The sequence below is a fragment of the Malaclemys terrapin genome, chromosome 15, assembly GCF_027887155.1.
Source record: "Malaclemys terrapin pileata isolate rMalTer1 chromosome 15, rMalTer1.hap1, whole genome shotgun sequence".
NCBI lineage: Eukaryota > Metazoa > Chordata > Testudines > Emydidae > Malaclemys > Malaclemys terrapin.
The window spans coordinates 34,065,885-34,087,896 of NC_071519.1; the positions used below are offsets into that span (position 1 = coordinate 34,065,885).

The 22,012-nt window shown below is 52.7% G+C and overlaps 1 protein-coding gene across 1 annotated transcript in view; it reads left to right on the forward strand.

The window, feature by feature from the left end:
- The window catches only part of TMPRSS4 (transmembrane serine protease 4), a 32,202-nt gene extending 10,197 nt beyond the window's left edge, over nucleotides 1-22,005 (forward strand). Inside the window, exons 4-13 of the mRNA XM_054005655.1 lie at nucleotides 370-522; nucleotides 947-1,076; nucleotides 3,666-3,767; nucleotides 5,218-5,258; nucleotides 6,632-6,791; nucleotides 8,100-8,266; nucleotides 8,785-8,880; nucleotides 8,989-9,131; nucleotides 9,651-9,800; nucleotides 11,456-22,005. Coding sequence (XP_053861630.1) covers nucleotides 370-522; nucleotides 947-1,076; nucleotides 3,666-3,767; nucleotides 5,218-5,258; nucleotides 6,632-6,791; nucleotides 8,100-8,266; nucleotides 8,785-8,880; nucleotides 8,989-9,131; nucleotides 9,651-9,800; nucleotides 11,456-11,467 — 1,154 coding nt within the window. The 3' untranslated portion in view covers nucleotides 11,468-22,005. The remainder of the gene's footprint in view (nucleotides 1-369; nucleotides 523-946; nucleotides 1,077-3,665; nucleotides 3,768-5,217; nucleotides 5,259-6,631; nucleotides 6,792-8,099; nucleotides 8,267-8,784; nucleotides 8,881-8,988; nucleotides 9,132-9,650; nucleotides 9,801-11,455) is intronic.
- The last annotated feature ends 7 nt before the right edge of the window (nucleotides 22,006-22,012 follow it).

Here is a 22,012-nt window from a genome sequence, read left to right on the forward strand (position 1 = left end):
GGGTAGGGGGCACCTCTATGGGCTGGTGCAGAGACATGCTCCCTCCCTGTGTCACAGAGGCACTGTGCATCTAAAACACACACCCCCTCCTGGTATCCACCTGGCCCCTAGAGCTCTTGGGTGTGTGTCCAGCATCCCTACGTAGCTTGAAAAGCTCAGCACATGGCTTAAGCCAGACCTGAATCTGCACTGGGAGAGCATGTGTGGAAAGCTTCCCCCCACTCACAGGCCTGCAGAATGGGTGCTGCAAACCCCTTGCTCTCAGGAGAAGCCATTTGCAACAAAGATTTAAACCCACCCCCAACGTTCCCTGGCAAACATGAGCCAAACGTCACAGACCAAGTTGGACTCTGTCCCTTTCCCCTCTAGTCAAGGCAACTCTGGAACACTACTACTTCCTCTGCAGCAAGACAATCAAGTTCATCCCCCTGCAGCAGCAGTGTAATGGGCAGGAAGATTGCTCCTGGGGAGAGGACGAGGAGAAGTGCGTGCAGCAGGTCCCAGAAGGCCCACCCGTGGGAGGTGAGTTGGGGATGTTATGCCAGCAATGCCAGGTACGGCACGGCAGGGAGCACAAAGCAGCATTCAGAGCCCTTTGCTGCATTTAGAAATCACGGTAACCAGGGGCCAATGGCTGTACCAGGGACAAAAGTTTTTTCTCCTCCCCTTCTCTTACTTAATTAACCTCTTAGAGTTGGTAGGACAACTCCCAGAGAGAGAGAGAGAGAGAGAAAATCCTCATGTGTTCCATTCTATGCATCTGAAGAAGTGGGCTGTAGCCCACAAAAGCTTATGCTAAATAAATTTGTTAGTCTCTAAGGTCTGTATCCGCAAAAAGAACAGGAGTAACACGGCTGCTACTCTGAAACCAGATACTGCAAATGTGCCAAACTGCAGCCACCTGGCAGGGAGCCTGGAATGCAGCTGACTCTCTTTTTCTCCCTAGTCCGCGTTTCCAAAGACAGATCCACCTTGCAGGTGCTAAACAAAGAGACTGGAGCCTGGTTCTGGGCATGTCACGATAACTTTCATATGGCCCTGGCAAAAGCAGCTTGCAAGCAAATGGGCTACAGCAGGTACCTGCCTTCCATCTCACTCCCCCTGCTCTCTGGCTTCCTGGTCATCCCTTTCCTTCTTCTCTCATTGGTATGGAGCTCACTGCCCCTTTAACAAAAACCTTTCCTGGGGGGATATTTGAGATAACTATTAATGCTCAGTAGCATGCAAAGCTCTGGCCCAGTGTCCTCTCTCCACAGAGCAGGGACAGCCCAGGTGTCCCCTTCACTGCCCCTGTAGGCATGAGCAGTAGCGCAGCCTCTGGGGCCCATTCAGTCCTTCCTCTCTGCTGAGGAAGTGCATGGCTTTGGGGATGCAGGCACCTAGACAAACTCCCAGTAGCCCTGCCTCCCTGCCTGTGGCCCTGTGCCTCAGTTTTTCTGCTTCTCCAGGACCTGACTTCATATAGTCTCACGCACCCAGTGCAATCCCTCAGGTCTCCCCTGCTGGGCTTCCATTTATCATCTCAAACAGCACAGAAGCACACCTAGCCTTGCGTCCTTGTAGCTGTCTCCCCACAGCCCTTCCCGCAGTTACGCAGTCACCCTCAGATCATGGCTTCTCTGCCTCACCCTAGCCAGCTCTGCCACTAGTCTTGCTCCTGAGGTCCTCCCCCTGCACAGGGAGGATCCCCAGTCCCCCTGACCTCTTAGCCATTGCCATTCTACCCAGCTCTGTAACCAGCCGGCCACCCAACCCCGCACCTTCCTACTTCACCTTTCTCTGAGTGAGTACCAGGCTCTGCCTTTTATAGCCTGCCTTGCCCACATGATCAGTCACATGATCTCAGAGTGCTATTCCCTCCTCCAGTACTCCCAGCCTTAAAGGATTGAGGGCACAAACAGCTGGGCTGGCCTGTGTTAAGCACTCTGATATCCCCACAGTCATTTCATGCAGGACCCCAAGCTGCCATCCAGGGATTCTGGGTGTTGCTAACCCCCAACCAGAGCCAGATCGGAAAGAACAAGCTAGCTGTGAAAGGCTCTGTCTTCCCTCTCTAGCCTGCACCAGCTCTTTTCAGTGAACAGAGCTGACCTAATACTGCATGGCTAATTAAAGCCAGGATTTTCTAAGGAGCCTGGCCAACCCTGAGCATCCAAAAATCATGAGATTGGCTAAAAAGCATGAGTTTTTGTTTTTTTTTTAATAATACATTGGGGCGTGTTGGAGGGGTTGGGTTTTTGTTTGTTTTTTCCTCCTTCTGATGTTGGAGCCTTTAAGGTTCAAGTTTGCAAATGTTTCTCCATGGTCATGGGGGCTAAAAACTTACTTCTTTAACAAATAAAAGCGAGGATTCTCACCTAATTCCTGATTCAAGGAACTGGGGCTTAAGCAAAATACCAACTAGGGTGAGAACCGGCAAAAGATTATGGGCAACTAACTCCCTTAGGCTCCTTTGAAAATCCCAGCCTGATTGTTTTCACACTGCATCTTCCCCAGACCCAGAGTCCTTTCCACTCAAGCAGCAGCTGATGCATTTTACTAGCAGGTGAGCATGTAAAGTGCCATCAGCAGGGGAGCCTGGCAAATCAATACACTCTCCAGGAACCCCACTGGGCATGAAACTTGAGAAGCTTTCAATTCCTGACACAAGTGGAAATGAAAGTAAAAGATAAAGCACACACCTGACCTCCAGTCTCCCATGGGCTCCTTCCTGGGGTGCGTTTGCTGCAGGGACCAGCAAGAAGGGCGTCCATCTGCAATGCTTATTTTAACATGAAAGGCTGCCTTTTGTTCCTCAGCCATACCAGCTCCACCAGCTGGAACAGCCTCCGCCCGGCAGCGAGGGAACTGGCACTGGCAGGTCTCTGAGCTGCCCAGGGCCTGCTGAGTTTGCACTTTGCAAGTGACACTCCAGGATTCTGTGGTTGTTTGGGGCTAGCAGCGGGTTTGGGGTCTCCCCTTCGCTGTGGCCATTCGGGTTGTTTTTCTCTTTCCTTCTTCTTTCCCTGTTTTTCCTCTGCCTTCTTCTTGCTTCTTTCTCTCCTTCACCCTCTTTTCACTGGTCCTTTCTCCTGTAGTGCATGTTGTAAATCCAGAGCGAGTGCCCTGAAGCGAAGCCAGACGTGCTCTGGCGCGGTACAGCGACAGACCTGCCCTTTCCCTTCCCCAAGATGATCCGAGCTGAGAGGGGTTCAGCCGGAGCAGCACCTGTCCATTGTACGGTGCATGCTGGCTGGCAGCAGCTTTCTCCCCGAGCGTTGTCCTTCCTGGGCAGCTGGCCCAGACGCAGTCCCCCTGCCCGTGGGAGGCCACGTTCTCCTTGCAGTGACCCCTCGTGGGCTCAGTCTGTGAGCTCCTGTCTTCTCACAAACCCACTGGGCCAGAATCCCCAGCTTTGCCCAACTGAGGGCAGCACTGGCACTTTGCCAGGAGCCACAAAGCCATATGAATGGAGGCAGGTTGCCGTGGCCACCCCAAACTTTAACAGGGAAATGTCATGTCCCACGACGCACTGCTCCCTCACTGGCCTGGCAGCAGGGAGGTCCTAGCGTCTCTGCCACTCACCGCTTGGATGGAGGCAGGCACAGGCCGGCATGGGCTCCACTGCCACTGGCTGTGCTGCTGGTACGGGGCCACTTTGATCAAACACTGTCTGTATTTTCCAGCATCCCCACGTTCAGCGCTGTGGACCTTGCAGACACACAGGGCCTGCCCCTCAGGGAGGTCACGGTGAACAATGGGGTCCTCCAAGGGCAAGACTCTGGCAGGTGAGTGGAAGAGCAACCAGTAGATGATCTGCAGAATGGATTAACTTGGCTGTTTCAGTGCATCTCGCGGAGGAGGGCTGCTGAGATCAGCAGGGCTCGCTCCTGGGCTGACAGCAGAGCAGCAACAGTTCTTAGCCTTAGCGCTTAGACAGCGTTTCCTTGCTCGTCGCACTTTATAGGCAATATTCCTGCTCTGCTCCTCAGCGCGGGAGGCAGCTCTGTGCCACTCTCCCCATGCTACAGTTGAGAAACTGAGGCACATGCTTGTCTAAGGCCACAGAGGGGATCAGCGTCAGAAATGATGCCCAGGATGCGTTCCTGGCACCCAGCCCTGTGCTCAGACCACCCCTTTCTCCATGAGGTTTATAGAGGTTTGTCAGCCGGTGCCCATGATTCAACACAGCTGGCTGGCACACACATTGCTGATGGTTCCCATGACACCCCCCAAATGTCTTGACTGACCAGCTCCCCAGTAGCCACAGGCCTGTGCTCTGTTAGTGATGCTGCCCTATAAGCAGGCCCCAGAGTGCTACTGAAATCCCTTGGAGCCAGGGACAGAGATGTTCCCTTGCTGGGAACAAGGTTTAATCGTGACCAGCTCCCACAGTCTGCCCTGGTTCACGCTGACCCGTCAGCGATGGGTCAGTAACTGAGGGCCTCACCGCGGTGTGTGGACACCACTACGCTGGGGAGCCTCTGAACCTGGGCGGGCTCAGAGCCACACAGCCCCACACGCCATGCCGATGGGACAGGATTTCTGTGCCCTGAGCGGGACCTTTCTGCCAGGCAATGGCCTTTGAGGTGCTTCTGGCCCTGGCTGCCCATTGACACACTCGGCCGGGGCCTCGTTAGGAGCACAGCCACACCTTGCCAAACCAGGGGAACGTAGGAGCCACTTGCTGGGGGTGGCCTGGTGGGAAGCCTCTGACCCCAGCCTCTCCTCCCCTCCCCAGAGCAGGGCCAGGCAGGGTTAGTGCACAAGAGGAGACTGCTCAGCTCTGCAGCCCCTCACTCTGCACGGTGAACTCCCCAGGGCCTGGGCCCGAGCCAGCTGCTGACCCACCAACTGTCAGCCCAGCCCCTGCAGAGTTTGTTGTCTCTGTGGTGGTCACTGCAGAGTTCGTCACAAGGTGCAGCTTCCAGCGCTGCTGCTTCCGTCCACACGGACTTTATAAACGTGGTACAGCTCAGGAACACGGCCAATCCGGAACCCAGAACCGTCAGCGGTGCCCTTCGCTCCTCTGAGCAAACCCCCTGGGTGTGAGGAGGCTCCTCACAGCCGTAAGATGAGCAGGATTCACACGTTGGGGTGGGGGGTTCAGTCCACAGGCCGAAGGGCTGATTTCAAGGTAACCGCGTACTAACCGATGCCATGTGCAAACCCTATAGCCCACGGGCAGAGACATGCTGTGAGAAACGTAGCAGTTAACATGCCATTTTCCTGTTCCAGGCAGTGCCTCTCTGGATCCGTCGTTTCACTCGCATGTGGCAGTAAGTGTGATTCTGTTAACACTAACCATAGAATATCAGAGTTAGAAGGGACCTCAGGAGGTATCTAATCCAACCCCCTGCTCAAAGCAGGACCAATTCCTAACTAAATCATCGCAGCCAGGGCTTCATCAAGCCTGACCTTAAAAACCTCCAAGGAAGGAGATTCCACCACCTCCCTAGGTAACCCATTCCAGTGCTTCACCACCCTCCTAGTGACATAGTGTTTCCTAATATCCAACCTGGACCTCCCCCACTGCAACTTGAGACCATTACTCCTTGTTCTGTCATCTGGTACCACTGAGAACAGCCGAGCTCCATCCTCTTTGGAACCCCCCTCAGGTAGTTGAAGGCTGCTGTCAAATTCCCCCTCACTCTTCTGCAGACTAAACAATCCCAGTTCCCTCAGCCTCTCCTCATAAGTCATGTGCCCCAGCACCCTGATCATTTTCATTGCCCTCTGCTGGACTCTCTCCAATTTGTCCTCATCCCTTCTGTAGTGGGGGGACCAAAACTGGACACAATACTCCAGGTGTTGACGCACCAGTGCCGAATAGAGAGGAATGATCACTTCCCTCCATCTGCTGGCCATGCCCCTACTAATGCAGAGAGCAGCAGCCGGTTTGACAAATCCTGGCACCATTCTTACCTAGTCTTTACTCGGGCCAACTCCAACCTGGACTCATACTCAGGAGTGCAGGATTTGGCTTGCGGCGTTTCATGTGGACAGATGTGGTACGAGGTCTGGGTCCAGCACAAGCACGGAGCCGCCAGAGCTGGCAGTTATGGAGCAGTGGAAGGATGTGCAGCTGGTCTGTGCCATTCGTATGTCACGAGGTGTGACACTGGGCACTGGTTCAAATCCAGCCCAGGGCAGTAGTGACAGCGCTGTCATCATTCCAGTCCTTGTCTGTACTAGAAAAGTTGGCTTAACACCAACGATTTAAAATCTATCCAGCTAAAGCAGTGCAAAAACTAATGTAGACGCACTTATGGCGTAACCCCTACTTACCCTGGGTTAGCTAGTGCAGGTGAATTATCTAATTAATTATGCTAAGCCAATTAAGGTTTAGTATGAAAGGGAAGAGAATAAATACATTGATTTAAGCAAGTGTGGCAAAATTCTAAAGAAAGCTACAGAGTCTGTGATATATGTGTGAGCCCTGCAGTGTCAATGGAAGGCAATACACACAAACACACATATATGTTCTTTACCAGCTCTTTGGCTCATAGGAGTACAGTCTGCACAGGCAGGTCTGGAACATGTATTTCCCCCCAAAAAGGCACGTTCTCGGGCGGTGGCGGGGGGAGGGGGGGGAGTCACTCTCCCATGTGCTGAGCTAAGATGTTGATTTATCTCTTATCCTTGGATGCAGCCTGCGGAGAAAGCGTGAAGTCTCCACGTGTGGTTGGTGGGGGCCAGGCCAGGATCTACACTTGGCCATGGCAGGTCAGTTTACAGCACAAAACCCAGCACCTCTGTGGGGGCAGCATCATTGACCCGAGGTGGATTCTCACAGCAGCACATTGCTTCAGGTGAGTCACCCAGTGCAACCCCACTGGGAATTGTGGGTGGGGGACTCACATGAACCGCGGACACAAGCCGAGACTACAAAGTGTACATTGTGTATAAATACTGGGGGAGCCGGGGCTGCTTTCAGGAGCTGAGGGCTACAGCTGCTTGGAAAGGGCATTTTACATTCCAGGAAATGTTTTGATGAAAATGAAAAAAAATCATATTCATTTTTAAAAATTGTGAATTTGGGGGGGGGGGGCAATTATTGAAAAATTGAATAAACCAAATGTTTTTTGGTTTTCAGTTGTCAAAAAAAAAATCAGTTTGGGATTTGTTTGTGAAAGCCCCAAAATTTCCACAATCGAGAAATTTTCTCACAAAACCTTCCAGTTAGTCAAAAAGTCATTTCACGTCAACAAGCTGTGCTGAGTGCCCGTAACTCCAGCTGCAGTCCGGGGGAGTGGGAGGTGCTCGGCAGCTCTGCAGCGCAGAGCCTGGCTGCGTACACACTATGGGCTGAGTTCCCCGCCCGCTGTGCTGTCATTTACACCAGTGCAGAGCATGTGTAAAGTACGTGTGAAATGCAGCCAACCTTTAACTCCTGCCAGTAACTGGAATTCCCCCATCTTTATGCAATTTCTTTTAATATTTAAAAGTTAAACTCTGGTTAGGCGCTTATATCTTTCAGGGTTCTCTTTGCTTCTTGTGCCTTACAAGTCATGTCCTGTCTGTAATGCAACAATAGTTTAGAAAGAAAACACACAAAATTCCTTATAGTTCCTCTAATCTTAGTGGACCTAGTCTGTATATTCTTTGGTTATATCTAATGCCTTTCATTTCACATTCTTCAAGGCTTACAGTAATACATGAGCCATTATTTTCAAGGAACAAGACAGATTATCCATATAGAGAGTGACAGTGCCTTTGAGCCATAAAGCAAACAAATGTGGAGCTTCAGAGTTCAGATGAAAGCTAGTTTGTTTGGATTTCTTGGCTCATCCAGAAGTTTGACCTCTGGAACATTTTGTATTCTGGGTCTCGCAGCAAGTTATTCCTTAGACAGTTTACTTGATTCCCCTCTCCTTTATATCTTTTATTGGTCCAACTTCTGTTGGGGAGAGACGAGTTTTGATCTACACAGAACAATTCTGCATGTCGTGAAGGGTGATTCGTTGCTTCCTGACTAAGGGGCAGAGAGGGAGCTATAGTTCTTATTACCAATATATTTCAAGGCATATTTGACCTCTCTACATCTCACATGAGCAACTATCATTATGGAGGTCACGAAAGGAGAAGAGCCACTAACCATTGGCTGAATTTGTGCATAGGAACGATCAGGCCCTTCAGAACTGGCGTGTGAAAGCAGGATCCGAAATCCTCTCCAACTCCAACACTATCCCTGTGGAAAAGATCTTCATCATTGACAGTAATTATATGTTTCCCAAAGATAATGACATCGCCCTGGTAAAGCTGACGTCTCCCTTAAGTATTTCAGGTGAGCGAGAGTCTACTCTCTAAAATCACTTTCAGAAACTTCTTTGAAATAAGCACTCCACATAAATTCCTTGGCATCCATTGCCTATGGATTTGTCTAAATGCGCGATAGGGCCCGATCCTCTGCTTTGGCAAAGTGGGGAGTGCATGACATGGGACAGGCACAAGTCAAAGGCTCTGAGGACACGTGAAGGAGATGGATAAGTCCATCTGGGGCTGCGTGAAACACCAGTGTGCGAATGGTGCTGTTAGTAAATCAACGTGTGTGACGAAGCGGCCTGCAGTGGCCAGACAAATGTGTGTGTGTGTGTGAATGTGCCTGACCTGCCAGAACTCGACAGAACACACTCACTGCATTAGGCCTGTCAAGTGATTGTGTAAAACCCACTCTGATAATTCTGTCATGAGTTTAAGATGATCCATCTCTCGTGCCTGGGCAGCCAGGCGATCATTTCTTCACAAGCCTAGAATTGAGGCCCTCTCTCCTGATTCTGTCTGTTCATATTCTCTCCCTTCCAGACACAGTTAAGCCAATTTGTCTTCCTTTTTTTGATGAGGAACTGCCCTCTAACGCCCCACTGTGGGTGACAGGCTGGGGCTACACACAGCAGGATGGTGAGTTCAGTAGGTTCGTTCTCTACCGCACAGAACTGAACACTGCTCTTTAGCCCTGGCGCTCAGAGAGGCAGGGTGGAAGCTCTCATTTGTGTATCTTTTATCGAGGTACATTGTCCAAGGCTCTGCAGCAGGCGCAGATCAAACTGATTGACAGCAACACCTGCAATGCTCTCACCGCCTACCAGGGGGAAGTCTCAGATAAGATGGTATGTGCAGGCCTCATGGAAGGCGGTGTGGATACCTGCCAGGTGAGTACCTTTCTCACCTTTGAAAATGTGTTCTTCTTGCTGCTGAGGTGGAAGCTCAGGTGTAAATCCTGCATGCTCGTTCCCGCAGCACCTCTGAAGAGGAGCAGCGTGGAGCCCTGAATAACATCCCTCTAATTCCAGGAGCGTTCAGGGTCCTTGCTAGCCTGTGGGATTGGGCCACAGTCACTGGGTGTTGTGGGGGCAGAAGGGAGGCTGGGTCAAGATTTTGAATGAGTCTGATTTTCAGAAAGCACTGAGCACCTGCCCCCTGAAAATCAGACCCCTCTAAGGTGTTTCAAGTTTGCCCCCTCAGCTCACTGGTCACTTCTGACGCTCCGGCTCCAGGGCCCTTGGCCGTTATGGTAAGGTCACACTGCGTACATATGGGCTTCGCCAGTCCTGAACTTTATATCTTGGGCCGAGCTCTCCTTCCTCCATAGCCACTGATATCTGGAGAGGAGCAGGGGATGGGGAGCAGCAGGGTTCCCTGTAATGCCTGCTTGTGTGTCCCCCTCCCAGGGAGACAGCGGCGGCCCCTTGATGTACAATCCCGGGCACTGGCAGCTGGTGGGGATCGTCAGCTGGGGACATGGCTGTGGCAGACCAAGCACTCCCGGCGTCTACACCAAAGTGCAGGCCTACCTCAACTGGATCTACACCGTCCAGAGGGTCAGCGTCCTTGTCTCTGAAACCTGACACTGATCGCGAGCAGATTCCTCCCTGCTCCAGGGCTGGCAGCTTGTGCCACCCCTATGCTGTGAGTGCCAGAGGCCAGCTGAGCTCCTGGCATGGCCAAGGGCAGCCCCGTGACCTGCCCTACACTGATACTGCAACAGCACAGAATGGCCAGGCCACATGCATTCCCCAGCCATGCCCACCAGAACGCTCACTGCCCCAGGGCTGGTGGGGTTTGCATACCGCACCATGGCTGGGACAGAGGTAGCAAGAGTCCATGAACTATCTGGCTTGCACAGCAGCAGAACTACATTGATGGGGGCTAGCAAGGGCTTCTTAGTGTTTAGTTCCCCAGAAAAAAAAAACCCATACATTGCTCCTGGGCGCTGAGCTAGTCAAAAATCCAAAGCGTTTGCTGCTTCTAGGCTTCCCCGACACGACAAGTGCCACTAAGCAGGAGATCTGGCTTCAGGCCCTGACCCCTCAGCAGTAGGATCTGAGACAGGGCTGGGCAAACTAGGGCCCGCGGGCCGCTTCCAGCCCATCAGACGTCTTTATCTGGTCCTCAAGCTCCCGCCGGGGAGCAGGGGCGGGGTCTTGCCCTGCTCTGGCCGCCTGGTGCTCTCCAGCCCCCGACTCACAATTCCCTTGATGAGCACCATCTCCCGGCATGCGCAAAGCCACACTGCACAGGCGCTGTTTCTGGAATCGGAACCCCATCCCTACGCAGCAGCCCCCGACTACGCGGCAGCCCCCCCCCCCCCCACGCAGCAGCACGCCCAGTCCCCTACCGGTCTCCTACGGCCCCACCCTCAAGAGTCTTGAAAATGCCCAGGGGCTGCCCTCCTCCCAGCTAGGGTACCTCCACCCGTGGTGGCGCCTGGTATGGCCACCTTGGTGTCATTGACGGCAGGGCCCCTAGGAGTCCCCAGTACTGCCCCTGATGAGCCCTCCCACCCCCCTACACCACACCCCACCCCACGTGTCCCTCCTCCCCACACCTCGGTAACATCCCTTATAGAGCCCCCCCCCGCTACACCCCATTGAGTCCCCCACCCCCACTGGGCATTCATGGACCACCATACAATTTCCATACCCAGATGTGGCTCTCAGGCCAAAAAGTTTGCCCTCCCTCCCCCCCCCCGCTCTGAGAGGGGCACGTGGTGCTGGTGCCACAATGCCTGCTAGCTAATCAACAGGGCCATGACATTGCTAGCTGCATGCGTGAGCTCAGCGGAATGGAGCTGATGTGTATTTCTGCTCTTCCCGGCCAAGAAGACTCTAGCTAGCCAAAGCTCCCTGGCGAGGACAGGGCAGGTGATGCAGGGGGACAGACAGGGCCTTCGGGAAGGCTCAATTCTCGTTCTAGACGAGCTTTTTGTTGCCCAGCTCTGGGCCCTGGAGGCCCCTGCCCAGCCGGTGGGGAATTGCCCCTACAGCAGCTAGCGGGGGCTGGAGGGAACTGGGGACTGAAGGGGTGAATGGAAGCAGGTGGGCCAGGAGTGTCCTGGGGCCTGTTCCATCCTCACACCTGGCTGTGTTTTGGTTTCCTTGGGAACTGAATTGACATCTGAGGCTAGAATTTGGTTCAATGTTTTCCTGCATTTTTGTGTTGCCGGTTTTAATTTCTTGTGTGTCTCACCTTCCAGTCAGAGCTCTGAGGACTCCCGCAGCGGCAGCTTCCCGTCACGGCCCCTGCGTTACCCGCCTGGCTGCCCTGGTTCTGAGACCTGCTGGGAAACTAACTTCCAGCCATTGCCCCTGGGACCTGCACATCCCTGGGTTCACTTTCTGAAGGCCCAGCACTAGGCCATGATTTAGCAGCGGCTCGGGACCTTGGGGGTGGTTAAAGGGGAGCTGCAAGCAGAGGCCCCCCGTCACCTCCAGGGAATTTACCTGGCTAAGAGCACCTCCCTGGAGAGGAGGATATTGCTCTCTACAGCCCCGCCGCGCCAGGAAGGTTTGCTTGGATCCAAGCTGCTGTTTGCTCAGCCCAATTCTACCCCATCGCAATGTTAGTGAAACAAGCAAAGCCTTTCCCCCGCCGGCTGTTCTCGCTCAGGAAAAGTTTATTCTTTTTAGTAAAAGACCTTTGCAAAAGGATGTCATCCCTACTCTCTGCAGAGATGGGCTAGATCCAAACCTCTGATCCCAGCAGAACCAGACTTTGGGGCCCATCCAGCACCACCGGTGGCCTTAGGCAGAAATCACTCTTTGTGGCCTGCAGAACATGGAGGTTCTCTGACTCCTCTTTAAATCTCCACATTCTTAAGCCCAGCTCCAGGGCTCAGCTGGGGAAATGGGCTGCACTGCCACCTGTCAAACCTCTTTATTTATTTGAAATAAGAACCCACGATTTTGTACCCCACCGTGGATGATTTTCTGTTGGCAGAACAAGTGCTGTTCTGGGCTGTGGATGCAGATGGCTGTTTGCTGGGATGTGATTGTTACCGGAATGAGCAATTATATTTAGTTCAATATCACCCTTAGGAGACACCAAGGCTTATGCTGAACCCTGTAATAACTACAGGTCCACAAACAAACGATCTCATGCCTTGAACATGAGACCAGCATGTACCCGTGAACTGAGCACAGACCTGGGAGCCAGGAACTCCTGTCTTCAAACCTGAGTCTGCCACTTATCTCGGCAGGACAATGGAGATAACCAGAGCGCCTCCGGTGCAACTCCAGGGGGGCCAGCATAGCATAAAAGTGGTTGGCACGAGAGGACAATTAGCCACGTGAGAAATCTGACACAAACCGTTTGGTAACAATGATCCACTGGGCTCTCGGGCCAAGACTCGGCATTTCTCCGTCCCATGGCTCCTGCAATGAGCCTGTGAGGCAGAAACAAAGAGCAAGTCCCTCTCCGGGGTGCATGAGACACAAATCAACAGGCTGAAGGTGACACTTCTGAGCAAGGCTGCAGGCGGGTGCCGGGGGCTTGGAGACTGAACCCATGGGAAAGGAGGAAGGGAGGGAGGAAGGAAAGACACAGAGCAAATTGTATTTCAGGAAAGAATTCCCAGCAAGTGGGCTGGAGAGCAAGAGTGCAACGCCAGAGGCAGCATATAACTGGACCCGCAGCGCTCTCTGCTGCACGGGGTCCTGGTGAGCACTGGGGCCCAGTGGAGTGTGACAGACACGACAGGAGTTTAAAAGCAAAACCAGCAATCGCACAGCATCTCATTAATTAATGATTGTGCCCCAGTGAGTTTCCCCAGAGCACCCTGCAGTGGGAGCCACATGCGTCCTACTCCCAGCTCTGGCACAGGCTCCCTCATTGGCCTTGAACAAGTCATGTCACTGCTCTGTGCCTCAGTTTCCCATCTGTGAAATGGGGACAATATCTGCCTCTCTGGGGTGCCGGGAGGGATAATCAGCTAGTCCCTGTGAAGTGCCTGGAGCCCTCAGGGCAGCAGGTGTCATGGAAGTGCCACGTTTTCTCATCATTGCCTGCAAATCACACACCTGAGTCCATTTCAGGAGCCCAAGTTCCTGTGGGTGCTAGGTGGAGCGACTCACTGTTGGCTTTAGCAGCTAGGGGCTGGAGCCGGCCGGCCACCCTTCCCCTCGGTAAAGCTTGGCACAGACACAGCCCCAGGAACGGGGTTGATGTGTCTGTCAAGCACTACAGCAGTAAGGGCAGCAGCACGTTCCCTGACCCCACCGGGTCACAGATGAGAAGTCCTGCCTCAAAAGGAAATCGCTCGTGTTCATTCCCTGCCCTTCTGGGCTCAAGCACTTCCCACAGCCCGTGCCCCCATGGCAGTGCAGCGCCTAGTACCAGGGGGCACGCCTAGGCTCTACCACAGGTCCCAGAGCACTGTGGGCCCAGTTCAGGCCTGGCATCATACTCCAATGAAGTCAAAGGGGTTGCCCCAGGGAGGGATCTGGCCTCTTGTACCTGTCTCAGCCTGTACTAGCCATCTGAGCTCTTTTAAATGCTGCATTTCCCACAACCTCTCAAAGCCACAGGCTTCCAAACACTAGTAGCCTCAGCCCCCACTCTGTGCCTGCTGCAGGCCTCCAGCCCCCCCCATCAGCTCCTCCAGGCTCAGCGCGAGATCTTCAACAGTGAAGGCTTTCAGGCAGGCTGCTGAGTCCACAGCCAGGCACCTAAACAGAAGGGATCCAAATTTCAGAGGGGCTGAGTCCCCAGCAACTCCCCAAATCAGGCCACTAATTTCGGTGTCTACAAAACGATTTAGGAGCCTACTTTAAATCTCCCATTTCTGAAAATCTGAGGCAGAGTCGGCTGCTGCCCCTTCTCCAAACTCCTACTCAGCCTGGTGCTGGTAGCTGGTGGGACCGGCTGCTCGAGAGGAGAACATTGCGCGATGGGAACCACAGTAGCAGAGAGAGGGTCGAGGACTAGCTCTTCAGAAGAATAGAGATTTGGTGAACAGAGACACCCAGTTATGAGCGCAGCCGGGAAAGGAAAAACAAAAATACCCTTTAAAAGTTCATTTGTGTTTAGGCAAATCCTAGTGGGTTACAGCACTCTCTAACCCTCTGCTAATAATGATGATTCCTCTGAGATGCCAAGATTACTCTCACCTTGCCATGATTCCTGATTCCCATGGGAAAAGGGATGGGGTGGAGAACAATCAGAGAGTTGATTCCCTTCCTCTCATGAACAAAGCTTTATTGTGCAGAAGTAATTAAGAAAATGCCTTGTGACATTCACTTGCAAACTGCATTATTCTAGAGAGACACTATCATCTTGAATTATCTTAAATGACTAATTTGTTTGGGCTTTTTAAATCAAATCAACTTTCTGATATATCCTTATTCTAACAAGGATCCGGCCTATTCACCTTTAACTTGATCATGGGGGTGTCCAGCATTCCAAATAACCTTCTGTTAGAAACACTTTGCCCTTCTACAGCACTTTTCATCTCAGGATCTCAACGCACCTTACAACATTAATTCTTACAACACCCCTTTAAAAGATGGCAGCAGCAGATTCCCCGGTTTACAGAGAGGTGAAGAGACTTACCTCTGGTCACACCCTGAGGAAGTAAGGGCCAGGAACAGAACCGAGAAGTCCTGAGTCCAACTCCCCTGCTATGATCACCATTCAGCACCCTGGATGGAATGCCATGTTCTTTCGTGACGAAAAGGAGAGCAAAGCAGCAGTTTTCCATGTACATCAGTCTTGTAAAATCCAAAGTGCCTTTAACCGGCTCTGAATATGCTACCACACTGCTTCTGGCCCCAGGGCTTTGGAGCTGTGCTCCGTCTCCGCTCCAGCTCCAGGCAAAAACCTGCAGCTCCACTACTCCGGAGCTGCTCTGCGCTCCAGCTCTGGGCTCTGCTCCAAAGCCCTGTCTGGCACAGTGCTGGGCCTACGCTCAGGGCCACAGCCAAGATCATCCTGCGACCTAATGCACTGAGCCACTCCACAGAGAATATTGCCACTCTAGGCTGCTGGCACGAGCCAGTGGCGGTGGCAGGAACAGAACCTAGGAGCCTGAATGTGCAAGGCCCTGTACAATCCCTTGCCACACTTACCCCGCCCGGCTATTGGGCACATAGTGACTGAGTGGCACATGCTCAGCACCTTGTCGCCCTGTCCTGTCCTCACTCAAGCACCTAGAGTCGGGGCTTAGCTAGTGCCAACTTTCACTGTCAGCATCGCCTTCCAGTGAACTAGTCCTACCGCCACTGCATGCGACCCAGTGGAACCGGGGACAGCATGCCAAGGATGTCGCACGGCACTGCCACCGCCAGGGCTGCTTGTGGCACCAACGGTTTCTTGTGGCACCCAGGGGAGGCGATCGCTCCACCCCCTCGGCATTCCCTTGGGTATCGTATTGTTCCAAAGTGGCTGCAGTTTTATTCCAGAGCCAGCCCTGACCTGGCGGGCAGAAGGGGAGAGAGAGAGAGAGAGAAGTGTTTCTAAAGGCGGGATCCCCTCTCACAGCCTGACGTAAAGCACTTCAAAATCAATAGCGTCTCCCAGTCTTCAGTGGGCTTTGGGTCAGGCCCTTAGATCTTCCTGCCACACCTTGATGGCAGGCCCTCAGCTCTGGAACCATTCCCTCTTGATGCATCAGTCAGAGCGTGCCGATGCTCCAGGCGCCACTAGTCACCCAAGCAGCTGACAGGGGGTTTCTCACTTTCACAGGGGTGCTGTAAAGGTCAGGTGATTCTCGGCTTTGCTATGCAGCGCACATGCCCAAAGAGTGTCCCGTGGGCTCAGCTGAGGAAGGCAGAAAGAGCGCAGGGTTTTCTCCGCTCTCACTGATGCCAGGGGTATGGTGAGCACGCAGGGAGAGCAGAGCATGGGGGGTAACACACAGCTGAGCTGAGAACAGGCTTTGCCCAATGGACGCACCTGACAAAGATTAACATGGTACTCGGCTCATCCAGCTGAATCATTTGGAACAAAAAACCCACCCAAACAATGACACTAATAATCCCTACAGCTCCCTGGGAAGGTTCACTGCTGCACAATGCACTCACTCAGCACAGTCAGGCCTCATGATTCATGGCACAGTCCAGTGGCTCCAGGGTCAGGAAGGATTCCCACACACACACACTGCATGGGTAATTGGGAGATGCTGTCTCAGGTTTTGGCCCCTCGGGGCGGGAGGCTATCAGCCCTGACGGATCAGCGGTGGAATAAATCCTGTGCTTGCTACTTCTGCTGCACTCCGCACATCCACACGTGCATTCACACTGAGCTTTGCAAAGATCCCAAATCAACATCAGAAAGAATCCAGGCGAGGGAGAGTTTCTCTATTAAACTTTTATTTCATTCAAGGCAAAGCTAAATAAAACTCTATAGTGCAAAATGTGTTTTAAAGGCAACAGACAGAATGTTCCTCTACATTCTGTGTTTATTTACAACTATATACTATATGTATTTATATACACATATACATGTGTGTCTCTACAATATACACATCCTTAACATCCCCTCTGTTTGAAAGGTTCTAGTGGGACACCCCATTTTAAAGAGAGGGAATAGCTCAAGAATTGGTCAAATTTTCAAGCCAATGGAACCTTCTAAGCATGCCCATTGTACAGCATATCTAAATCCATACAGGTACAGAAATGTATCTCAAAAACTGATTGTTAAGTTTTCTCTATTCAAGCCAGAGGAATAATCCATGCATAGAACAGCATTGCATATCATGTGGTAAGTGGAACAATGTCCAGATACCACGTCTAAAAAAGACTAACAGGTTATGACAGCTAAAAATAATACTTAAAAAAAATATTTTCCTCCCCAAACTTTACTTGTCTATGGAAGTTCTTCACAAAGGCTGGACTGGGGATTTCATGGGGCAACTGGAAGATTTCGTGTCTTTTGGTCTAAAACGTCATGAGCGATGATGATACATTAATAATACTTTGCATTTATACAGCACCTTTCGTCCAAGGATCTTAGAGCACTTTACAAACAACCCCTGAGACAGGTCAGTGTTATCAGCCCCATTTTATAGATGGGGAAACTGAAGCACAGAGAGTGTCAAATGATTTGCCCATGTTTACCCAAAGCAGAGCCGGGAACAGAACCCAGGAGTCCTAGCTGCCTACTCTAACCAGTGGACAAGACTGTCAACCACAAAGCCTACCCTTCCAGAGCACGTCACCTTTGCCCTGCACCTTGTGAAGCTCTGTGCCCTGGTGTAAGCGACGAGGCCAGGTGCAGCACAGCCGCAAATCACTCCCCTCTTGAAAGGCACAGCCACCGATGCACCAGCACAGGGTGCTTCTTAGGTTTCCTCTAGTCCAACAGCTCCTGCGTTTGCAGACTTGAGCGCAGTTACAAGCAGGCAGGTGGGACTCCGTGTCAATCACGCTCAGATTCAAATAGCCGTCATACTCCTGTCTGCAGATGAAGTGGCACCACATCCCCTTCTTCTCCAGTAACCTCCCTGCACTGCTTTGGCAAGCCTGTTCGTTAACTGGGTCAGGTTCATAAACTAACTCCCGAGCACTCCCCTGCAATTAAAAGTTCTTACACAGCTCATTCAGAACGGGCTCCCATTCCGTTACAGAGCCGGAAAGCTGTTCTTGCTCCCACCCCCACCCCGCTCCTGAAAAGCCAAGACCCAGCTCTGATTCCTGATTCCTACAGGGGAAGGGGCTGGAGAGAACAGCAGAGTTTAGTTCCTTAGCCTTATTAACAAAGGCAAAGATACAGCCCACACAAGTAATGAAGTTCGTTTGTGACATTCAAACAACAAATCACATGATTTTAAAGGGTCACAGTCAACTAGAATTATTTTAAATGGCGAATTTTTTAAATTTCCATTTTCAGCTATAGCACCTTGGAATAGCATGTCTGGGGCTGTTTTTAATCCCTTTCATTTATATGGAGAAGGATTTTCCAGCTGCCCATGTACTCAAGGGTTTTAAGTCAGAGAACAACTCCAACTATCTCAGGCCTGTCTCTGCTCCCCCTCCTGTTTCTGTCTCAGGGTTTATATGGCCACCCATCACTGCAGTACCCAAGCCCCTTCAATAGCAATGTCCCTAGCAGACTCCGTCATGCCTCTGGCACCTCTACCTGAACACTGCCTGCTCTCTCTTCAGTTTCAATATTGTTGCTGCTGTTACGGAGACGAGCCTCTTTGCAGGACTGGGGGACAGTGTGCAGGGAGCTTCCTGTCATCAGGATAGAGCACGAGACAGGAAGCGCCATTGATCAGCAACGAATCAGCCAGGCTGACTCTATAGAGTGTGGACAAAGTTACCAAGCAAACAGAACAGAACCGAAGAGAACTGAAAAGGTCTCTCAGTTCTCGCCAGCTGAGGGGCCAGCTGTAAGTGTCCAGAGAGAAATCTGATTTCCACATTGGCGGTGAAATACATGCATGTTTTACCTGATCAGTTTCTAACCTTCCAAGTAGCTCTCTCCTAATGACACTGTGCCCGTCTATAGCACTTGTCATCCAAGGATTTCAAAGCACTTTACAAATGGTTACTCACCTGTGAGGTAGGTCAGTATTATTATCCCCATTTTACAGATGGGGAAAGTGAGGCACGAAGAAGCAAAGTGACTTGCCTGAGGTGTCACAGTGAGTCAGTAGCAGAGCCAGGAACAGAACCTGAGTCCTGAATCCAAGTCCTCTAACCATGACTAGACCACACACCCTCCCTGCATAGCAAATGGAGCGCCACATTCTCTCTTAAGTGAAAGGGAAACCGAATGAGCTGTTTTCCCCATTTAAATCCACTATACAAATTATTTGAGTAACTAATTAAAGCTTTGGGTAGGTCAGCTTCTTCCATGTCTGTTACTGTAAGCGCCGAGCTTTAAATAAAAAACAAACAAACAAAGAGTAAAACCGGAACTGATGGAAAAAAATACGGCAACTTCTCCCTAGAAAACCGGCCAGGTACATGCCACGCAGTGGTGAGAGCAACTGAATGTACATCGGCCACAGCAGGACACAGGACAGGGTGAGCCAGCAGTCAGTGTGTATTCCAGGCTGTTCCGCCTGGCATGAGCGCAGACAGACAGCACAGAGCACGGGCCCTGCTCACAGGCCTACACAACACCTTTGTTCAGATGCATTTCATGGTGGTTTCTTCTGCCATTGGGCAGATGCAGCAACTTTGACAACCTCAGCTTTTCCTGGCTCTGGGGCACGGCCTGGGAAGATGCCTAAGCATGTCCACAGAGCAGAATACAAGGAGCCATGCGGCACTTCCACAGCATAAAAACAGGCAATCCCACCCCGCCCCAGGGGATGGTTCCTGGCTGAGAACCTCAGAAATCCTGCATGTGAACTTAGCCTTGGTGACGTGCCTCCACCCTGCCCGCGGAGCTGGGAACTTCGCGGCCTGGTTCTCTCTACAGACTCGAGCAGTTGGTGCAGACTGGGATGCGGACCTCTGTCCATCAGGGATGGGCTAAAACTCATGGCTCAAAGGCGCCACTGACAACCACCACGGCTCACCGGGTTTAAACATGCAGCCTAGAAATGTAGCTCCATCATCTGCTCCCACTCCCCAAGCTGCCGCCTTCCCCACTCGCTTTGCTGTCTGAAGCTGTGTTCCAGCAGCCCCTCACCCCGGTCTCTGTCCCTGCTGCCTGAGCAGCCCCTCACAACTGGGGCAAGGGGAGCAGGGGGACAGAACTTTGGGCCCAGTTCTTCTCCCGCGTACACCAGGTTTACACTGGGCTTACTCCACTGACTCGGTGGCGTTACTCCTGATTTACACCCACATAAATGACACGGCACAGCTGAGAGGTCTGCAACACGAAGGAAATGTAGCGTTTGGTGTGAACCGCACCCACCCATTTCCCAATCTCCCCTGAAGGAAGCGCCTGGTGGGGCAAGCCCATTCACCAGCAGTCACGGGCACCAGTTCTCTGGCCTTTCATGCCCCATCACTCACTTCCTGGGCATCAGGCAGGCATAGGACAGGAGAATCAGGCCTGGTGCCTGACAGCAATCATCTCGCGGCCCGGGTTTACACACGCCAGCACATCAGTCTGGAGCCATGGCCTCGTCCCCAGCCAGCCTCTGGCCACTCTCCCCGCACTTGGACGTTTTCACTTTCTGCAGCACTAACTCTCATGATCATGGCCACTGAGGCACTGACACGAAGCCCAACGACGTCAAGAGAAAGACTGACTTCGGTGGGCTTCTTGCATTGCTCAGGGCGGCCCTTACCTAGCACTGGCCTCCCGGGCTCTCCAGTCCCATCGCTGGAGTTCCTCGTTAATACGCAGCCCTCTAGCAGCCAAAGCCCCCAGGCAAACAACGCGCCCAGCTCCTCTCTAAGGACACCGCGGCCGCACTGGCTTCTCTCGGGGTGGCCCTGGCCCCACTTGGTTCCGTTCCATGAGGTGCACTTGTTCCCAGCACATCCCCCTCAACTTCCGCTGGCAGAAAAATCCCCTGTGGGGCTGGTGCTAATTAAACAAATTCCCGAAGGATTCCCCAGTCCGCCTGGATTGGCTCCTTCAGAAGATACTGTGCTTAGTACAATCTCCAGCTCCATTCATGTGGCGCCCTATGGCGCAAGGCACCCTGACATGGCAGGGGTGTGCAAACCTGTTCCTTACAATCTGGTGCTCCCCACCCCGGTGAGGCTGAACAACGCAAAGAGCCTGCAGCTCTGCTTGGTTATGCAGCACTGCAGGGACAGGCAGGCAGCACCCAGGCCGATAAGGCGCTCGCTGCTAAAACAAAAACATTCCCAGCACTGCGGGTGTCACCAAGCAACACGGCAACTCTTTGGTAAAGCCCTGTGTTCCCTGGGATGAGACAGGACTGTGTTTGGTGGAGATGCGACCAGGGTCACAGGGCAGAGCTCCGGGAGATGGCTGAGCCCCAAAGGGACTGGGGTGCGTGTTTGGTAGGGAATGTCAGACCGCTCGGGGACAGGACATGTTTGGTACCTCACCAGCACGTGTGGGAGACAAAACCTCCCAGGGCGGATGTCACAAAGCATGGCACCAGTTCTGCACCAGCACACCCAGTGAGGGCATGGGGCTGCAGGAGCCAATCAGCATAGGGAAGAAGAAAGGATGCCCTGGTCGTTCCACAGAAAGCTCCAGGGCTCTAGAGGGAGTGGCCGTGCCAGGGGGTTTGTACCGGACCAGGAAGGGTGACAATATCCTCACCGCCACCCTGTCCATCTGGGACAACAAGGGGACTCTAAGGGGCTGCTCCCGTGCAGCTCACGGGCGTCACTGGGCCTGGGCACACGTAACAGAAGGCAGAATGTGGGCCTGGCTATTTGGGAACATTGCTAATGCAGCCTGGAGGGGATGGCAGTGCCGTGCTCCAGCGCCCGGCTAGGACCCACTGTGGGATCTGGACTCCTTTTCCCCTGAGTGCTGCTCAGGGAGCAGGGGAGTCGAGATTTCTGAAGGTAAAAGCACAGCCAGCACTGGACCCAACCAGCCACTGCCCTCAGCTTGTGGGCTGGGACCCACTTTGTCAATATTTCCTCTGTCCCAGGAGGACAGTCAGAAACCTGAAGCTTGTCATCCCAGCTGCCTCTTTCCAGGTGCGCCCGTTGCCGCGGTGTCCTGGCAGAGTCACAAGGACCCTCCAGAAGGGAGAGAACAAGAATTACACACACGTGTCCCAGCTGCCCTTCCTCCACACGCAGCACTGCTGCCAGCAGGACAGGGAACACTCCAGAGCAGAACAAGTGCCCTCACCACGAGCCAGGCGAGTGCTAGTGACAAAGTGCAAGCAGAGGAATGAATCCTCCCCCCGACT